A 21,257-nucleotide genomic window follows, 5' to 3' on the forward strand; every position below is an offset into this window, starting at 1 on the left:
TCTCTCTTATGCCGACATATTTGTGACAGTTAATTGAACTCCAAAGCACTGGTCTACACCACTGCAGTTACCTGAAGCCGGTAAAAGAAAAGAATAGTACAACAAACCTCAACATGTGAAAACAAGTTTAAGATTAAAACTGCAATTTGCTTTATTAAAATAACAAAACATTTAATGTCAAAATATGCTGATACGAGGCATTACCTTGAACCTGCAGAAAGGGTTCTCCTGTGTGAAGTCTACAGGGGGGAGTTGGTTGTTGAAATAGCCCTTGCCTGTTCCCCAGAAGGCCTGGAGCTGATTCCACTTGGCCAAGATGGCATCTCTCTCATCCCCAAGCAGGGTGGGGGCAGACAGGGCGTTAGCTGTGTGGACGAGCTGATTAGACTGGGCCGGGGCCTGGGCCTGCTGCCCAAAAAAGCTTCCTATATCGCGCAACACAAAAGAAAACTTAGCTATCCTAGCAAAACATAACTTGCTTGGTTTGCATACACCGGGGGTCAATCGCAATAGTCTATCCTTAATTCCTCCTTGCGTTCTCTCCTCGTCTCAAATCGTTGGATCTTCTGTTCCCTCTAAGGTTAAGGAAGCGAGGAGAGGACCCTAGGAATTGAGGAAGGACTTTTGAGATTCACCCCTGCTTTTAGCCAGAGGAACACTTACCTTGTTGTTGCTGCTGTGGCTGGATATTGAAGCCACCAAATCCACCTCCTAGAGTTGTCCCCAGACCTGTTCCAAACCCAGCTGCAGCAGTAGTGCCAGTGCCCAGCCCAGAGGAGAACCCAAATCCCTTATTCTGGGTATTACCAAACAGTCCTCCTGGAAGGATAAATAATTATATCAATAAAACCATTAAATGGAAAATATAAGGATTTGTTGAGTATTTTGGCTTAGAATCTTAGGTTCAGGTTATAGTGTGTTGGTAATCTGAGAATGGAATGCTAGTATCAGGAGAGGCTATGGCAAGGAGATAACATGTTATGGTAGAGTGCACCATCTAGTAGTTGCCATGCAGAATAGCAGGAGCAAGCAGAGTAGGACAAGGCCGTTCCTGGCCTGGCTCTCTCAGTCTGTACCCAGCCCTGCCCCAGCGAGTTCCACAGTCCTGACCTGTTGTGCTTGCAGGAGCGGCGAAGCTGAAAGTTGACCCAGGCGCAGCAGCGGATGTAGTGGTTGTCCCAAAACCCCCAAAAGCACCTGAGCAAGACAAACCAGACCGTCAGAGAGCATGGATGAATGGATGGATAATGGAAAGAAAGATGAGAGGGAGGGCATAGAGATTAGGGTTGCAAAGGGTCGAGAACTTTCCGGAAATTGTCATGGGAAGTTCAGCCCAGTAATGTTGCTTAAATTCATTAAAATAAAGTTAGCTTATAACAGTGAACCTTTTTTGTGGAATACACACAAGGCAATTCTAGGTCTTGTGGCATATTTTGGTTAAACTATCCCCAATTCAATGGAATTGCAACCCTCTGCATGCGTTCTTCCATCACATGATTATGATTCTCAAGATCTTGCACACAAAGGAGATGCTATTGAGCCAACACTAATACACTGTCTGAGCCAAGGACAACATACTTTCTGGTAAGTTTTAATTACAATACTGGGTGGGGTGAATATATTCTATACGGCATACATTATTTTTTTTAAACTAGTAAATAGTAACCTACAACATTGTGTGTTTAAATCATTTCTAACTTGTTAACAATTTCTGCTAGTAAGTTTTTGCTACCATGTGGGTTTTGGCTTGCTTGAGCCTGCTAACAGTGTTAATTCACCTGTTTACCATACATGTTTCATTTTAAAACATGTATCTTATCTTACAAAGGAGTTGTTTAATCTAACCGCTTAACTATTTATATGTACATGGTGTGTGTGTGTGTGTGTGATAGATATATATATTATTTTTAAAATCTAATCTTGACAGGAAAATGCCACAGGCACTATCTGATGTGTGGAGATATTTCACTGCAACTAATGTAGAAGGAAAAGCTGTGTACAGCAGATGAGCTGAAGGCAGTCATCAATGACCTTCAACCACAAAAGGTATTTGCACTGGTGACAGACAATGCTGCGAACATGACGGCTGCTTGGTCTAATGACATCATGGCACTGAAAACAATGGATCAACTCTACAAGAGAGCCAAGGAAATGGTTAGGTATGTGAAGGATCATCAAGTTATAGCAGCAATCTACCTCACCAAGCAAAGTGAGAAGAAGAGCACCACATTCAAGCTGCCCAGCAACACCCGTGGGGGTGGTGTTGTCATCATGTTTGACAGACTCCTGGAGGGGAAGGTGTCTCCAAGAAATGCCCATATCTCAGTCTGCCGATAAGGACAGCACAGATCCTCCTAGATTATGTGTTTTGGGAGAGAGTGGTAAGTAGCCTGAAACCGATAGCAGTAGCCATTGCACGGATTGAGGGAGCCAATTCCATCCTGACTGATGTTCAGACTCTGCTTGCAGATATAAGAGAAGACATCTGTACCGCCCTGCCCACTTCACTGTTGCTCCAAGCAGAGGAAACTGCCATTTTTAAATACACTGCTCAAAAAAATTAAGGAAACAGTTAAACACAATGTAACTCCAAGTCAATCACACTGTGAAATCAAACTGTCCACTTAGGAAGCAACACTGATTGACAAATTTCACATGCTGTTGTACAAATGGAATAGACAACAGGTGGAAATTATAGGCAATTAGCAAGACACCCCCAATAAAGGAGTGGTTCTGCAGGTGGTGACCACAGACCACTTCTCAGTTCCTATGCTTCCTGGCTGATGTTTTGGTCACTTTTGAATGCTGGCGGTGCTTTCACTCTAGTGGTAGCATGAGACGGAGTCTACAACCCACACAAGTGACTTAGGTAGTGCAGCTCATCCAGGATGGCACATCAATGCGAGCTGTGGCAAGAAGGTTTGCTGTGTCTGTCAGCATAGTGTCCAGAGCAAGGAGGAGCTACCAGGAGACAGGCCAGTACATCAGGAGTGGTGGAGGAGGCCGTAGGAGGGCAACAACCCAGCAGCAGGATCGCTACCTCCGCCTTTGTGCAAGGAGGAGCACTGCCAGAGCCCTGCAAAATGACCTCCAGCAGGCCACAAATGTGCATGTGTCTGCTCAAACGGTCAGAAACAAGACTCCATGAGGGTGGTATGAGGGCCCGACGTCCACAGGTGGAGGTTGTGCTTACAGCCCAACACCGTGCAGGACGTTTGGCATTTGCCAGAGAACACCAAGATTGGCAAATTTGCCACTGGTGTCCTTTGCTCTTCACAGATGAAAGCAGGTTCACACTGAGCACGTGACAGAGTCTGGAGACGCCATGGAGAACGTTCTGCTGCCTGCAACATCCTCCAGCATGACCGGTTTGGCGGTGGGTCAGTCATGGTGTGGGGTGGCATTTCTTTGGGGGGCCGCACAGCCCTCCATGTGCTCGCCAGAGGTAGCCTGACTGCCAATAGGTACCGAGATGAGATCATCAGACCCCTTGTGAGACCATATGCTGGTGCGGTTGGCCCTGGGTTCCTCCTAATGCAAGACAATGCAAGACCTCATGTGGCTGGAGTGTGTCAGCAGTTCCTGCAAGAGGAAGGCATTGATGCTAAGGACCGGCCCGCCCGTTCCCCAGACCTGAATCCAATTGAGCACATCTGGGACATCATGTCTCGCTCCATCCACCAACGCCACGTCGCACCAGACTGTCCAGGAGTTGGCGGATGCTTTAGTCCAGGTCTGGGAGGAGATCCCTCAGGAGACCATCCGCCACCTCATCAGGAGCATGCCCAGGTGTTGTAGGGAGGTCATACAGGCACGTGGAGGCCAACACTACTGAGCCTCATTTTGACTTGTTTTAAGGGTAATTTGTGTGATTTTGTTGCCAGCACATTCAACTATGTAAAGAAAAAAGTCAGGACCCACTGGCAGACTTGACCATAAGTTGCTCTTCGCATGCAGGCCGTTTTAGTGAAGGATTTCTCCCCACTTGTCATCCAAGACTCCCACTGAACAAGGAGCGCCACCTTAAATGCACGATTTACACGGATGTCGAGTGGCTGCAAATACTTTGGGCCATCTGCTTTTCTTCCCTCTGAAAGCCTTGGTTGTCTTTTTGCACTGAGTCAGTTCCTCACGCTGCTGTTTCCAACATCTTATCATCGACTCATTAAGGCCAAGCTCCCGTGCAGCAGCTCTTTTCTTTTCCAACAGCCAGATCGATCGTCTTCAACTTGAAAGCTGCATCATATGCATTTCTCCGTGTCTTTGCCATGATGAGGGTGACAAAATTACTACTGTAATCAGAATGATGGGAAGTTTGAGCGCGTTCAATTTTACGTCACATTATGTGACGGTGCTTAGTTTTTTGGCGTCATGAATCTTGTGAAAGCGGGAAAAACCCATAAATTAGCCGCGAGGTTCAAAGCGTGGGAATAAAGTAGTGGCTTATAGTCCAGCAATTACGGTACGTCAAAAAGTGTGAAGACTTCTGCCTGAAGCCCATACATGCCGCAGCGTACATGTTGGACCTCAAACATGCTGTCAAGACCATACTGTCTGGCGCAGAGATCAACAAGGCCTATGGTGTCATCACTACCTTGTCTCACCAACATGGCCTGGATGAGGGCAAGGTTCTTGGCAGTCTGGCGAAGTACACATCCAAGCAAGGGCTTTGGGATGGAGACATAATACGGCAGTTGTGCCAACATATCACATCAGCCACATGGTGGAAGGGATTTTGTGGATCTGAGGCTCCTTCCCCTATTGCATCCATCATCCTCCAAATCCTACCAACATCAGCCACCTCAGAGCGCAACTGGTCCTTGTTTGGGAACACACACACACACCGAAGCACGCAACAGACTGACCAATAAAACGGTTGAAAAATCGGTAGCAAATTCTGAGGCTTTTTGAGCTTGACAATGAGCCATCCCCAACAAGGTTGGAAAGTGACAGTGAAGATGAGGCCTCAGAATCTGATGTTCAAGAGGTGGACATTGAGGAGGTCCAGGGAGAAGACATGGACGCCTGAGAGGAAGACAACCAAAGCTTTAGTTTCTAGACTATCATTGTACAGATATGTTGAAAACGTTTTTGGGAGATGCGATGGATCATTGGAGATCATTCAAAATTCCCTTTTGTTGTTCAGTGAAATCGTCCCATGTTTAGAGTCAACTCATTTAATTAAAGTTCAATTCGTAACTAAATTGTTTTTTTTTATGTCTATTGGAAGGATTTAATCATTTGCAATTATGTCTACTTATGATAAGGTAAAAGGTTTATATGATATGGTAAATATATCCAATGCAAAAAACATCTACATTTAAATGGTATTAATATTATTTTGAATATATTCCCGTTAATTCCCATATATCCCACGGAAAGTTTCCACCTCTAAATATTCCCCAAAATGTGCAACCCTAGAAGAGATCAATTGATTTCTCCAAGGGAGGGGGTCCCTAATGCTTTTTTAGAGCGGAGAGGATAAATACTCTTGAGAAATAACACAGAACATGTCATGTGCCTGCCAGGCAAACAGTGGCCTAACAGATTCAGGAAAATGCGATAAGAAACACATAACATATTCCACAAAAATAATCTAGCACAGCCTTTCCCAACTCCGTAATCAGAGCCCACCAGTTTGACACAGGGACTGTGCTGACAAAGGCTGTTGTAGCAGATAGCGGATGTATACAAAACAGGCAACATGGAAAACATCATTAGATGAGCATTTAACATATGCATAGGGTGAGATGGAGATATACAAAAACACCACACCAAAATAATACACAGTCGTGTAGGGAGAAATGGAGAGGACAAATGTGTGCTGTAGACATATTGGACGGATTGACTAATTAATATATATTTTTTAAAGGCATCAACCTGCGCTAGCCAGGCTCTTAGCAAAATTGAACACAGTGGTTGCTGTGGTAGCTGCACCAAAGCCCCCAACATTAAAGCTGATTGCAGCCACATTGGGAGCTGCTGCATTTAATCCAAACCCCCCAGAACTAAACCCACCAGACGTGGTGCTCCCGGCTCCTAGCCCCCCAAATCCTGTAGCCAGCAGGCAGGCAAGGCAGGCAGCGAGAGAGAGAGAGAAAGGGGTGCAGAGGAGGGTTAGTGTAGAGAAGAGCACCGCGACAGTCCCACACTGGGAAAGCTTCAAACACATTGTATGTACAAGAGAACGCCCGGTAGCGTCATAACAGATGATCCCCAACAGTGATGTTTTCAGTTGATAGAATTAGTAAGCAGAGGAGATGCAACTGAAACTAATTAACAGCCACAAACATCAACTCCCTGCTCTGTTAGTCAGTCAGTTAATGAATAAGATACTAGTATTATGCTGAATACACGGGTGTAGTTGGATGGTTATTTAGTAGTAACCACATTTCACACTTATGTGGTAAGCTGGTAGCCTGGGTTCCAGTCTGTTTCTACTCTCTTGCCAACTCCTTATAGTTTCGGAAACCCCAGACCTAGGGCAGAAATAGCACTAGGTCTGGGAAACGACGGATTCTCTTGGCAACTACGAAAAATAAAAGATCCTGGGGAGTTCTCTTCAAACAGACAACTCTCCCTACAAATCACGAGTTTGGGTAGGCAAGGCTTAAATGTAGGCAGGAATTGTGCTCATGAAAAACTTACCACAGGCATACATGCTAGAACGTTGCGTTTCTATACCCAAGTTCACAGGCAAAACCTTTGCAGTGGTTTCAGTGTAGGTAGTTGAGGCAAACTAGTAAAAAAAACACTCATTTAAAATAACCTCTATGATACTATTGTGTGTTCAGGAGATGTTTACACTAGGGCATAGGAAGGAAACCAGTCTGTCTAAAAAGACTAAACTCTTTCTGTCATTGTCATGCACAACATCATCATGCTATGTTTGGTTTGCCAATGAAGTAAGCAAGAAAACAAACAGATCTGGTACAGGGCTAGTTGGCTGGTTAGTTAGTAAAGTTGGCGTGACTGTCAAACACTTGATGTAGTGGACAGTCCCAGTCTTACCTGTGGTGGTGGTGCCAAAGCCGCCAAAGCCAGCGGGGGCCGCAGCAGTGGTGGTGGTCCCGAAACCAGGGGCTGCAAGACCCGCTATAGCCAGGAAGAAAATTATTTAAGTCTTTACAATGGGGAAGAACCACAACAAACTCTTCAGGGAGAAGAGAAAGAGCAGGATGAGACAGTGCAGTTTAAAATTCCCCTTCACCTCCATGAATCAGTGATAGTCTGTGGGGCCAGGGCCATTGCAATGTACTTACTGCTGCTGAGTCTGAATATTTCAGTCCTCTTTTGCTTTGCAAAAATTCTGTTCCCTTTCACCACCCATGTATTCACAGAGCCCCAATCAAAGATGCAAGACAGTCCCCAGGGACTAAACAGTGGTATTAGAATACTGCCAGTGAACCTTGTCTCATCATTCTTGCCAACGAGACGAGATAAATTATTTCTCATGCTCCACCACATTTCTCAAGGTCCTGTTCATGTTTAATCATCAAGTCTTTTGTGGGGTGCTGGCAGAGTGATCTGCTTTATTTGCAATCATAAAGGTCCTTAATAGCTAGACTACAAAAAGTAGATCTTTGTTGGATAAAGCAACCTCATTTATTCAGCATAGGAAATTGCAGCATAAGCATGCTATTGCGCCTACAGACTGTGCTGAACTTGGTTGAGCTACTGTTTACTCAGCCTGGGATTATTTGAGAAACCGCTACACCTGTCTACATTCTCAAGCAAGTAGCCTAGCTAGTTAGCAGATTACTCTTATTCTTCTGAGTGATGATAATGCATTTTGGGGAATGGGGAAGCTGCTGTGCCTTGAAAATGAACAGAGATATTTACTACCAAATCCCGATGAAGCACTGGTGGTGGTCATGGCAAAGCCAAAAGCTGAGGGTGCTGTTGTTTTGGCAGCAAATGAACCAAATTAAAATCCGTTAGTGTCTTGACCAACAACAAAATATGTAGTCAGACAGTGGAATGTTATGAGGATGGATGAAGTGGATAAAGTTGATGTCGCAATGGGCAACTGCATCCCTGAGTTAAAAGACAACCTGCAGAACAGGCTGCTACATTTCAGAATGTCGCATACAGAGTGTCACAATACAGAAAGAGAAACACAACACTGCTTTGAGAATCACTCCTATCAATAATCACATTGAAATCAATTGCGAGAGGGGGGATAGGGGGAAAAACAAACAGCTCAAAAACCACATTGAATCTGGCAATAATGTGTACATCACTGGTTAAAAGACAATTTGTAGAAGATCAATTTTTTTTTAAAGTGGGTCTATCACTTCCATTGAGATCACCCTGAAATCAATAGAACAGGGGGGAAGGTTTGGGGTGTATCACTGTTTCAAATTAACACTATTCAAAGGCGCCACAGAAACTTGGAAAAACGTATATATGGTTGGTTCAGATGAGAATTTGTTGAAAGCATCCATCTATAGTTTGGCATGGCGGGTGTTGATTTCAGGAGGCTTCCATCACGGTAATGGAAACATAAATAAGTTCTGTTAGTTAACTAATGAATCACGACCCGCCATAGGATATCAACAGTGACCACGGTTGGCTGCTATTTAAGTGTTATGTTGGTTGACTTTCAAATCCGTGTATTGGTGTGGCCAGCGACTTCTGTAGAGACTGCCCAAATGTACCTAGCTTTGTACCGCAACTAGCCATTTAAATGATCATTTATATTAAATTTGCCAGCTTTCATAGAGTAGGCGAATATTAATAATAATATATTTAATATAAGTAGACATGCACTCAATTGACTGTAGCACATATAAAGCACCCTGAAAACACAATCATCGCGGGATAAACGAGCAACGAATTTCCCGGCCGAGGGTGGTCCAGATAACCTCTCCCGGGTAGGGGGCAGTATTTTCACCTCCGGATGAAAAGCGTGCCCAAAGTAAACTGCCTGTTACTCAGGCCCAGAAGCTAGGATATGCATATAATTGGTAGAATAGAAAACACTCAAGTTTCAAAAACGGTTAAAATAATGTCTGTGAGTATAACAGAACAGATATGGCAGGCGAAACCCTGAGGACAAACCATCCAGGGGGAAAAAAAGATGTCATAGGATTTTCCAATTGCTTTCTATGGGATACCCTTATTATTAGGAACCTGGTTGCAGTTCCTATGGCTTCCACTAGATGTCAACAGTCTTTAGAAATTGCTTATGTTTTTCTTTTGAGAAATGAAGTAGTCCTATTCATTATAAGTGTCACTCCAGGTGGACTCCACTGTTTTGGTGCGCATGAACTGGAGCTTGCTCCATGTTGTTTTTATCTGGTATTTTATCCAGTATTATTCCGTCTTAAATTTTAGCGATTATTTACGTTTTAGGGTACCTGAGGTTGGATTAGGAATGTTGTTTGAAATGTTTGGACCAAGTCTACAGGTAACATTTTTGGGACATAAAAAAGGATGTTATCGAACAAAAGGACCATTAGTGATGTTTCTGGGACATTTTGGAGTGCCAACAGATTTTCAAAGGTAAGGCATTAATTATATCGCTATTTCTGACTTTTGTGGCACACCTGCCTGGTTGAAATATGATTTCCATGGGTTCGTATGCGGGGCGCTGTCCTCAGATAATCGCATGGTTTACTTTCGTCGTAAAGCCTTTCTGAAATCTGACACAGTGACTGGATTAACAAGAAGTTACCATTTATTTCTATGTATAACATATATTTCCAAGAATGTTAAATATTTGAATTTGGTATTTGAATTTGCCCATAAGTAAAAAATAAAATAAAAAAATAAAAAAAGTGTTCCTTCCTCCCTGAGTGTATACTCATCAGACGTCATCAGAAGTGTCAACTTAATTTGAGGGCTGAGCAGGTAGGGTGTCTTTTAAGTGTTTGGACCGCAGCCAGTGTGTCGGTGTCTTCAAGCAGTAATTTATCATTGAATCACAGACTACTTCGCCAAACGGGTGATTTAACAAGCGCATTCACGAAAAAAAGCACTGTCGTTGCACCAATGTGTACCTAACCATAAACATCAACGCCTTTCTTAAAATCAATACACAAGTATATATTTTTAAACCTGCATATTTAGTTAATATTGCCTGCTAACATGAATTTCTTTTAACTAGGGAAATTGTGTCACTTCTCCTGCGTTCTGTGCAACAGAGTCAGGCTATATGCAGCAGTTTGGGCCACCTGGCTCATTGCGAACTGTGTGAAGACTATTTCTTCCTAACAAAGACAGCCAACTTCGCCAAACGGGATGATTTTAACAAAAGCGCATTTGCGAAAAAAGCACAATCGTTGCACGAATGTACCTAACCATAAACATCAATGCCTTTCTTAAAATCAATAAACAGAAGTATATTTTTGTAAAACATGCATATTTAGTAAAAAAATTCATGTTAGCAGGCAATATTAAACTAGGGATATTGTGTCACTTCTCTTGCGTTCATTGCACGCATATTCAACAGTTTGGGCCGCCTGGCTCGTTGCGAATTAATTTGCCAGAATTATGACATAACATTGAAGGTTGTGCAATGTAACAGCAATATTTATACTTATGGATGCCACCTGTTAGATAAAATACGGAACGGTTCTGTATTTCACTGAAAGAATAAACGTTTTGTTTTCGAAATGATAGGTTCCGGATTTTACCATATTAATGACCTAAGGCTCGTATTTCTCGTATTATAATTAAGTCTATGATTTGATAGAGCAATCTGACTGAGCGGTGGTAGGCAGCAACCCTCATAGGCATTCATTCAAACAGCACTTTACTGCATTCGCGAGCAGCTCTTCGCAATGCTTCAAGCATTGCGCCGTTTATGACTTCAAGCCTATCAATTCCCGAGATTAGGCTGGCAATACTAAAGAACCTATTAGAACACCCAATAGTCAAAGGTATATGAAATACAAATGGTATAGAGAGAAATAGTCCTATAATATCTACAACCTAAAACTTCTTACCTGGGAACATTGAAGACTCATGTTAAAAGGAACTACCAGCTTTCATATGTTCTGAGCAAGGAACCTGGCATTTGTTTGGCACATTAGTTTCTTCTCCAACACTGTTTATTCATTATTTAAACCAAATTGAACAAGTTTCATTATTTATTTGAGATTAAATCGATTTTTATTAATGTATTATATTAAGTTAAAATAATTGTCATTAGTACAACTATATATATAAAAATCACCCGATTTATCACTATCGGCTTTTTTTGGTCCTCCAATAATCTGTATTGGCGTTAAAAATCATAATCAGCAACAAGTCATCTAACGTTAAAAGTCAGTCAAAATGTTAATTAAAAAATGGTCATTTAAATGGTTGTTGGGAGACGAATATAAATTATCCGTGACATTTGAGAAATTCCTGCAAAATTAGTACAAAACCAAAGATATTGATACATTTTACGCAATTGATCGTGTCATTGTGTTGACTATACACTTTTAAACTAACATCACCAATCTGAGGGAATAAATGTGTGCAATTCCCGTAGTGTAGTCAAAACGTCAATTTGTGTAATGTAGGAACACAATCATAACATAATGGAAATAAGTATATGGTAAAATAATAATTCAATATCCTAATTTAGGATGATAGTAAATGAAGCAAACGCAGATGAAGCAAACGCAGATGTTATCACATTGCTATATTCTTCTCTAGTTTAACCAGTTAGACAGATAAAAAAAAGTGTCCCAAACACAATTTAACCAGGCGATCTAAACTAGTGTCTATGCGGAAGGATGAATATTTGACGTCCTTACACTTGCTCGTCCGCAACATAAGGGATTCAACAGAATGTTGCTGACGACTCGGTAGCTAGTGTAGTTAGTTAGCTTCGCTAGTTAACTATATTAGAAAGCTTACAACTGGAAGTTTAAATAGCAAGCTGACTTAAATCGATAATTCTCCATTTATGTGAGAATAGTTAATACAAACTGACTAGCTAGCTAGTGTATGAACATTCTAGTAAGCTAGCTACTTCGTTAGCTAACCTTAACTGGCTTGACCTGCAGTCAAGGCCGCCTTTCTTACTTTTGTTGTTTCGTTAGCTGTGGCGTACGTAAATGAAATCATAGCCATCCGTCCATCACAATCTCTGCTGTTGATAGTAATTTAAAGTGCTTTCTCATAAATTCGATATCAATAGATGGAAATATCTCCTTACTTGCTGGGTTGGTGGCAGCGCCGCCAAAGTTGAACGCCATGATTACTCCTGTTCACAGCAAATTGGGTCCGTGCAGGAAGTGTCGTTAGATTGTATAGTTCCGCGAAATAAATTATTCTTCTTCTTTGATGAGGTTTAATGGTGGTTGGCATCCAATAAATGTTGCATTACAGCCATCTACTAGACTGGAGTATAACTGCTTTATAACTTTGCTTGAATTTTAAAAAAACAAATAAACAAATACCGTACTATCCAACACTACACTCACAAAAAACAGCATACTCCAATGTTTAAATATATTTAATAATAATAAATAATATATGCCATTTAGCAGACGCTTTTATCCAAAGCGACTTACAGTCATGTGTGCATACATTCTACGTATGGGTGGTCCCGGGAATCGAACCCACTACCCTGGCGTTACAAGCGCCATGCTCTACCAACTGAGCTACAGAACAACCACAGTCCTACTTCAAGCCAACAGCCTGAAAGGATGGGACACCACCACTTAACACACCCTGTAACTCTTCTGACGTGCAGTCTCGCACACCCAAATACCTCTCTGCATCTGCCACCGCAACCTCAATTTTCTGCGACTTACATTCCATCCCTGCAGTACAGTTCATAACCATTGCTATAAATGCTAACTGAAACATATCACTTGTTGGTTTATCCCTCTGTATTGGTACAGATCTACTCACACCACTCCTCTCAGGATCCTTGACCCTTCTTCCCCTACTTTCTTCAACCCTGGAAACCTCAACCTGCCTCTCTCGCATGGGACATTTCTGAACCCCAGCCCCATGGGCACCCCTACATACAGTATACCACTACTTTCCCCAATGCTACACATTCTTTTGTCTCATGCCCTTCTGCACACATCTCACACCTAGTAACCTCCCTCCTACACACTGCTGCCACATGCCCATAAGCTTGACACCTGTAAAAATGTAATATATTCGGCACAAAAGCTTGTGCAGAATAACTTATATATCCTGACATCACATTGTCGGGCAAAGCCTCAACAATCGAAACTCAAAAGAACAGACAAAAACTATTTTGTTTCACCACTCACACCACCCTGTCTGCATCGCAGTATACTAGAGTATCACAAACACCAGGAATCTTCCCCTTCAGTTGGTCAGCTTTCACATTTACCACTACCCCAGTAATCACTCCTTTGAATTGAAATTATTTTGGGTAACAGACATATACAACAAAATGTACAATGTGGACCCAAAGGATATCACTTAAAGTATGAATTAAAATCTCAATGGTAAAAATGCTGCCCTTTTCTTGCGAGCAAAACAATTCACATCTCTTTCCCCCATTCGTTTAACGCGGAGCGCCGACTCTCTCTAACCAGCAGAAACACAAACAATTATCACAACACCACTTCTGGTTACTCTCACCGATTCCACGGCACCCAACTCTGTTTTCACTCACCCTGAAGCCACAAATGGATCAGCCAAAAGGCAACTGTCCACTTTTTCCAAAAATTTAACTCCTACTGTCACAGACTCATCTTTAACCTAACCCTCGGTGCAAGCCTCGGGCTAAGAGAACTTCACCACACCTACCACCTCAGATAGTTCGCACTCATTCACTTCCATTTCTCCTCCTGTCTTGAGCTCACTCTGCTTACACTTTCTACCAGTCTTATTTATTAACAAACCATCTCCCTTTTTCCCGTCACTGGCAAATGTCTAGGAGCCTTACTCTGAGTGCATACTCAAAATACCCGGGTGACCTGATGAGGGTAGACTATGTGCCCATCGAATCAATTGATCACGAACAGCGAGCGGCACCTACCTACGACCCTCCGGGCACTGTGGAGGCGCAGGTTCCTCCCTTAGTGCCCGCTCGATGTCCGTGTCCACCTCCCATACTACCGGTGCTACCAGCTTGGCAGCCGGAATGATGGGAGTAGGATCGATGGACCGGTCATCAGTGCCGTATAGGTGGGACAGCGCGTCGGCCTTAGTATTGAGGGAACCTGGTCGATACGAGATCGTAAAACGAAATCGGGTGAAATACATGGTCCACCTTGCCTGACGAGGATTCAGTCTCCTAGCTGATCGGATATACTCCAGGTTACGATGGTCAGTCCAGATGAGAAAAGGGTGCTTAGCCCCCTCAAGCCAGTGTCTCCACACCTTCAGAGCCTTAACCATGGCCAACAACTCCCTATCCCCCAAGTCATAATTCCGCTCCGCTGGCCCAAGCTTCCTCGAAAAAAGCACAGGGGCGGAGCTTCGGTGGCTTCGCCGAGCGCTGGGAGAGCATAGCTCCAACACCAGCCTTGGATGCGTCCACCTTAACTATAAATGCCAAAGAAGGGTCCGGATGCACCAACACTGCCGCTTCGGTGAACAGCGCATTCAAACGGCGGAACGCTCCTTCCGCCTCTGCTGACCACTGCAAACGCACCGGCCCCCCCCTTCAGCAGTGAGGTAATAGGGGCCGCCACCTGGCCAAAGCCCCGGATAAACCTCCGGTAGTAATTGGCAAACCCTAAAAACCGCTGAACCTCCTTTACCGTGGTGTGAGTCGGCCAATTACGCACGGCCTTGACGCGATCACCCTCCATTACCACCCCAGAGGTGGAAATGCGATAACCCAGGAAGGAAACGGCTCGTTTGGAAAATTCACATTTCTCTGCCTTCACATCCAGGTCATGGTCCAGCAGTCACCCAAGAACCTTGCGCACCAGAGACACATGCTCGGCGCATGTAGCGGAGCAGATCAAGATGTCGTCAATATACACCACTACACCCTGTCCGTGCAGGTCTCTGAGAATCTCATCAACGAAGAATTGAAAGAAGGCTGGAGCATTCTTTAACCCGAAAGGCATGACGAGGTACTCATAATGGCCAGATGTGGTACTAAATTTGGTTTTCCACTCATCTCCCTCCCGAATACGCACCAGATTATACGCGCTCCTGAGATCCAGTTTCGTGAAAAATCGCGCCCGTGAAATAATTCCACCGCCGTAGCGATGATAGGTAGTGGGTAACTAAAACCCATAGTGATGGAATTTAGACCTCGATAATCAATACACGGACGCAAACCACCCTCCTTTATCTTCATGAAAAAGAAACTCGAGGAGACGGGTGACATGAAGGGCCGAATGTACCCCTGTCCCAGAGCCTCTGTGACACATGTCTCCATAGACAACGTCTCCTCCTGGGACAACGGATACACGTGACTCGTGGGGAGTGCAGCGTTTACCTGGAGGTTTATCACGCAATCCCCCTGTCGATGGGGTGGTAAATTGGGTCGCCTTCTTCTTACTAAAGGTGATAGCCAAATCGGCATACTCAGCAGGAATGCGCACGGTGGAAACCTGGTCTGAACACTCCACCGTTGTCGCACTGATGGAAACTCCTAAACACCTGCCGGAACCCTCATCAGACCACCCCTGGAGAGCTCCCTGTCTCCACAAATGTTTAGGATTGTGAATAGCCAGCCAGGGAATCCCCAGTACCCCCGGAAACGCAGGTGAATAGATAAGGAACAGACTAATCCGTTCCTTATGATCCCCTGCGTAATCATCTCCAGAGGAATCGTGGCCTCCCTGACCAGCCCTGACCCTAACGGTCGACTATCTAAGGAGTGCACGGGGAAGGGGGGGGATCTACCTTAACTAACATAATGCTCAACCTCTGAGCGAGTCCGCGATCTATAAAATTCCCCGCTGCACCTGAATCGACTAGCGCCTTATGCTGGAGAGAGAGGGGAAAAACTTAAGGAAACAGATTAACAAAAACATGTGTCCAACAGGAAGCTCTGGGAGAGTGTGGTGCTGACTCACCTGGGGTGACCGAGGAGTGTTTCGCCTGCAATCTCGACTCCCAGATGGACTCCTCCAGCACCGACCGGAAGTGTGCCCTCTCCGGCCACAATGGGTACAGGAGGAGCCTCCTCCTCCGGTCTCCCTAGACGCAGCCCCTCCTAGCTCCATCGGGATTGGAGCGGGGGGGGGGACAGGTGGTGGAACTGACAGGACCCTTTCAGAACGTCCACGAGCAGCCAGCAGATGGTCTAGCCAGATAGACATGGCGATCAGCTCATCCAAGCTGAGCGTAGTGTCCCGACAAGCCAGCTCCCTGCGGACGTCCTCTCTTAGGCTACACCTATAATGGTCTATCAGTGCCCTGTCGTTCCACCCAGCTCCAGCGGCCAAAGTCCGAAATCCAACGCAAAGTCCTACGCGCTCCTCGTGCCCTGCCGGAGATGGAACAACCTCTCACCCGCCGCTCGGCGCTCCGGAGGATGGTCGAACACAGCCCGGAAACGGCGGGTGAACTCCAGGTAGTGACCCCTCGCTGAGTCGGGCCCGTTCCAAACGGCGTTGGCCCACTCCAGGGCCCTACCCGTCAGGCAGGAGACGAGGACACTCACGCTCTCCTCATTCGAGGGAGCAGGCCGAACGGTGGCCAAGTAGAGCTCTAGTTGTAGCAGAAATCCCTGGCACCCCGCCGCCGCTCCATTGTACTCCCTCGGAGGTGTGATGCGCAGAGCGCTGGCACCGGATCCTGTTGTAGATGGTAGAGTTGTTGGTGGGAGCGGAGGTGGGGTAGTAGGGAGACCACTCCTCTTCCAACGATCCATCCTCTCCATCATTTGATAATTTGCTGATCCGATGCGATGGAGGATGGACGTATGATGAAGGATTCTCTCCTCCATCGTGGGGAGAGGGGTGGTCGCTGCTCCTGCTGACTCCATCTGGTGGTGCGGGCTTCTGTAACGACGGGTGAGTGGAATGAGTGAGGAGTCAGATGCAGATAGCAAAATGAACGGGAAAACGCTTTAATGTCCTTCAAATCGTAACAGGTCCAAAACATGGGTAAATTTATATTTAATTCTGTGAATAACACTTGCATCTTTTATCAATGTTTATTGTGAGTATTTCTGCAAAATCACCAGATGTTTTGGAATCAAAACATTACTGCATGTAACGCGCCAATGTAAACTGAGATTTTTATATATATATATATATATATGCACATTATCGAACAAAACACACAATACATGTATAACATGATGTCCTATGAGTGTCATCTGATGGAGATAATCAAAGGTTAGTGATTCATTTTTATCTATATTTATGCTTTTGTGACTGAAATATCACTCTGTGTTTCTGAATTTGGTGGTAATCTAACATAAATATATGTTGTGTTTTCACTGTAAAACATTTTAACATTTTAATTTGCTGTATTGGACTTGTTAATGTGTGAAAGTTAAATATTTCGAAATAATATTTTTATCAGCTGAATGGGAGGGCGTGTTCCATTCAGGGAACTCCTTGTGCCCCCCTAGCCCCAACAGGTTTTAAGAAAGGGTGATACTTTAAACTAAATTTCATTTTCAATTAGTCTGAAATCAGTTGTAATCTGTATAAATGCAAAAATGATTTTTTTTGTGACGGCTGAGCCTTTCTTTATAATCTACAGAAGAACCATTTTGGGTTTAAGTATAACTGTTACACCCTGATCTGTTTCACCTGTCTTTGTGATTGTCTCCACCCTCCTTCAGGTGTCGCCCATCTTCCCCATTATCCCTTATGTATTTATACCTGTGTTCTCTGTTTGTCTGTTTCCAGTACGTCTGCCTCGCCTGCCTGTCGACCTGTACCTTTGCCCCCCCTCTGGATTACCAACCTCTGCCTTACCCTAACCGTGAGCCTGCCTGCTGTCCGGTACCGTTTCCCCACCTTTGGCTTGCTGACCCCTGCCTGCCTTGACCTGTCTATCGCCTGCCCATTGAATTATTAAACTATTGTTTATTTGACGTGGCCTGCATCTGTGTCTTATCTACATACCTGATAGTACAAACTGGCCATGACTGACCCAGCAGGTCCGGACCAGCTGCGCAACACCATCTCTTCCGAAGGAGCCTCCATTGCTAGGCACAGGGAATTGCTTCATGGGCTGATGGAGGGGGTCCAAACGTTGGCTGAGTGCCATGACCGGGCGTTGGACATGCTGCTGGAGCAATTCCGCGGGTCGTCTGGGGGACAGCCTGCCTCGATGGTAAACCCACCGCCCCTCAGCAACTCGGCAGTTAGCAGTGCCACTCCACCGGCCATTCCAACTTCCAGGGAGCCCTGGTTACCTCCTCTGGAAACCTTTAAAGGAGAGCAGAACACCTGTCGGGCATTTTTTGCTCAATGTGCCCTCATTTTCCGAGCTTCAGCTCTCCTCCTTCCCCTCGGATTGCTCCAAAATAGCCTACCTCATCAAACTACTGTCTGGAAGGGCGCTCACCTGGGCTACCGCCGTATGGGAACAGCAGTGTGAGTCTGGAGTGGTTTGTGGGAAAGGTGAGGATATTTTTTGATGCCCCGTACTCCGGGAGAGAAGCTGCCGGGGAACTTAATCCAGCTCTGGCATCTCTGGCTGACTATGCGGTGGATTTCCATACGTTGGCAGCGGAGAGTGCGTGGAACCCGAAAGCACTGTTCGACATGTTCCTGCACGATGTCTCGGAGGAGGTTAAGGACGAGCTTGCGGCTCGGGAGTTGCCCATAGATTTTGACTCACTCATCGCTTTGACCATCCGTATTGATGAGCAATTGTGGGAACGGCGGATGGAAAGGATATTTGATTTCACTTTTATACACATTCAGGGATTCCACCTCGCCTCCGATTGATCCTGGAAGACCCCGACAGTCCCGTAGCCAAGAGCCTCTGAGATTTCGCGACCTTCCTCGAGAGTCACAGAGGAGTGCAGAGGCACTGTTTCCCGAGTCCATGCAACTAGACAGGGCTGGGCTGTCACCAGCGGAACGGCAACACTGGATCAGCACAAGGAGCTGTCTATATTGCGGGACTTTTGTTAATTTTGTGTCCTCGTGTCCGGTAAAAGACCAGGCTCACCGGTAGGAGCGAGTACTCTTGTGGGCCATATGGGGAACCTTTTTGCTTGCCTTACTTGCAGCCTTTTTCATGTCATTCTGCTGTGGGGAAACCAGTCCAAATGTCTCTGGGTCCTCATTGAGTCTGGAGCCGATGAGAGCTTTTTGGATGTCACACTGGCTTCCGAACTGAACATCCCCACTCAGCCCCTCTCCATTCCCGTGGATGTTAGAGCGTTGGACAGGCGCTCTATAGGTTGGGTCACCCATGACACCACTTCCATCAACCTACGTGTGTCAGGGAATCACAGTGAGACCATTCAGTACTGCTCATCAAGGCTCCGCAGATTCCTGTGGTTTTGGGATTCTCCTGGCTCCGCCATTCCTGCAGAATACCAGGATCTTCGGGAGGTGTTCATCAAGTCCTGGGACACTTCCGTTCCGCCGCACCGCCCCTCTGACAGCGGGATTGACTTTCTCCCTAGCACTACTCCGCCCCGGGGGCGTCTTTACTCGCTGTCGGGACCTGAAACCAAGGCTATGGAGGACTCCATTGCAGACTCCCTAGCTACTGGATTTATCCGTCCCTCTTCCTCCCCCGCTGGCTCATGGAGAAGAAGAACAAGACCATGCGCCTGTGCATTGACTACTGGGGACTTAATGACATCACTGTAAAGAACCGTTATCCGCTACCACTAATTTCCTCGGCATTCGAGCCGCTCCATGGGGCTACTGTGTTCTCCAAGCTGGATCCTGAGAGGATCCTGAGAGGATTCCTGTGAGTAGGTAAAGATCAAGAGAGGGTGATGGGAAGAAAATGTGCTTCAGTAAGTTGGGCTTTTTTAGCATTTATAGCCATGGTTGTCAATTGTACTGCAGAAATGGATGGAAAGGGGGACTCCCGGGTGTCGCAGTGCTAGCTGTGCCACCAGAGACCCTGGGTTCGAGCCCAGGCTCTGTCGCAGCCGGCCGTGACAGGGAGGTCCATGGGGTGACACACAATTGGCTGGGTTGGGTTGTGTTTCGGAGGACGCACGGCTTTCTACCTTCGTCTCTCCCGAGCCCGTACGGGAGTTGTAGCGATGAGACAAGATTCTCCCCACGAAATTGGGGAGAAAAGGGGGTAAAATGGATGGAAAGACAGAAAATAGAGGTTGTGGTGGAAGCGGCAGAGAAGAATTTAGGATTGCTAAAATAAAACAGCTGCAGGGGGTGTTGAGTGGTAGTGATATGTCCTCTCAGACCGTTGATCTGGAGTAGGACTAGGTAGGGTTAAATAGTGGAGAGGTGGTGTTTTTGTTGTTGTTGAGAGAGTTAGTAGGTGGTAGGGTAATTTTCCTTTTCCACAATTTTGCATTATTGTATCTAAGAATATAATGTAGGTAGGCAATGAATGGTCTCACATGCCAGTACAGTAGGTGGCGCTCTATGTACTTAAAAGTTGGATGCGATCCGCCAACCAAATTCCCAAAGAATAAGACGAAGATGAAATCACTGACCCGGAAGTACATAGTTATTCTTGCTTGCTTCACAACGGTCGCTGTTATTGACAGTTATTTAAAGAATACGATGGTATTTGACTGGTAAATAATGTAATCAAGAGGAGGTTATCCAATCACGGATTGTCAATAACACATGGCAAGCAACTTGAAATTTTGTTTTTGACGCGCACCATGGCAGCTCGCTCAAGGTAAGAGGACAATGATAATGTTAGCTAGCCTACGAACTAGCTAGCTAGGTCAATCAATTTACACAGCATAGTGAGCAAACTAAGAAGAGCAGCTAGTCTAAAAGTTGAATTTTGGCATGTTACTTTGATATGTTTGAATGTAGCTAGAGAGGCTTGTTGTAAAAGTTATCAGTTAAACGTAATAAAACTGCGTTACCATACCGTTTTTGGTGGAATCACTGCTCACCACAGCTGTGCAGTGTGATTTAGTTAGCAAGCTTGTGCCACTTCTAACCAGCTGATCGACGAGATCTCTGTGTGTGTGTTTATATAACTAACGTTAGGTAGCTATAAGGCTGTGAGCTAACTTCAAAACATGCCATCGTATTTCAATTAACAGTGTAGTTTGCTAACAACTATTTTGGATAGTAAAATAACTGCCCATTAACGTTAGCTAGCTACGTTATGTAATTTAACGTGTGGTTCTGTGATTTTAAACGCGCTAACTGTTTAACATGAATGTAGTTGTTAGTTAGACAGTTAGCTCACACTTGTAAGTGTCAGATGGAAAT

The 21,257-nt window shown here is 45.1% G+C and overlaps 2 protein-coding genes across 6 annotated transcripts in view; one reads left to right on the top strand and one right to left on the bottom strand.

The window, feature by feature from the left end:
• Positions 1–12,265, bottom strand: part of nup54 (nucleoporin 54) — a 20,745-nt gene extending 8,480 nt beyond the window's left edge. The window contains exons 1-7 of one of the 5 annotated variants that reach the window (XM_046369667.1): positions 12,158–12,197; positions 7,012–7,095; positions 6,649–6,739; positions 6,019–6,054; positions 1,111–1,197; positions 664–819; positions 205–425 (exon numbers count right to left, since the gene is read on the bottom strand). In XM_046369667.1, coding sequence (XP_046225623.1) covers positions 205–425; positions 664–819; positions 1,111–1,197; positions 6,019–6,054; positions 6,649–6,661 — 513 coding nt within the window. In that variant the 5' untranslated portion in view covers positions 6,662–6,739; positions 7,012–7,095; positions 12,158–12,197. Of the gene's footprint in view, positions 1–204; positions 426–663; positions 820–1,110; positions 1,198–6,018; positions 6,055–6,648; positions 6,740–7,011; positions 7,096–12,024; positions 12,088–12,157 lie in introns of those variants that run through there. The other 4 variants (XM_046369664.1, XM_046369665.1, XM_046369666.1 and 1 more) reach the window with 4 other exon arrangements.
• Positions 12,266–20,502: 8,237 nt separating this feature from the next.
• LOC124047659 (AF4/FMR2 family member 1-like) overlaps positions 20,503–21,257 on the top strand; it is a 71,076-nt gene continuing 70,321 nt past the window's right edge. The window contains 1 exon segment of the mRNA XM_046367971.1: positions 20,503–20,706. The gene's annotated coding sequence lies outside the window, so the exon portion shown is untranslated.

Source organism: Oncorhynchus gorbuscha, linkage group LG11 (genome assembly GCF_021184085.1).
Source record: "Oncorhynchus gorbuscha isolate QuinsamMale2020 ecotype Even-year linkage group LG11, OgorEven_v1.0, whole genome shotgun sequence".
NCBI lineage: Eukaryota > Metazoa > Chordata > Actinopteri > Salmoniformes > Salmonidae > Oncorhynchus > Oncorhynchus gorbuscha.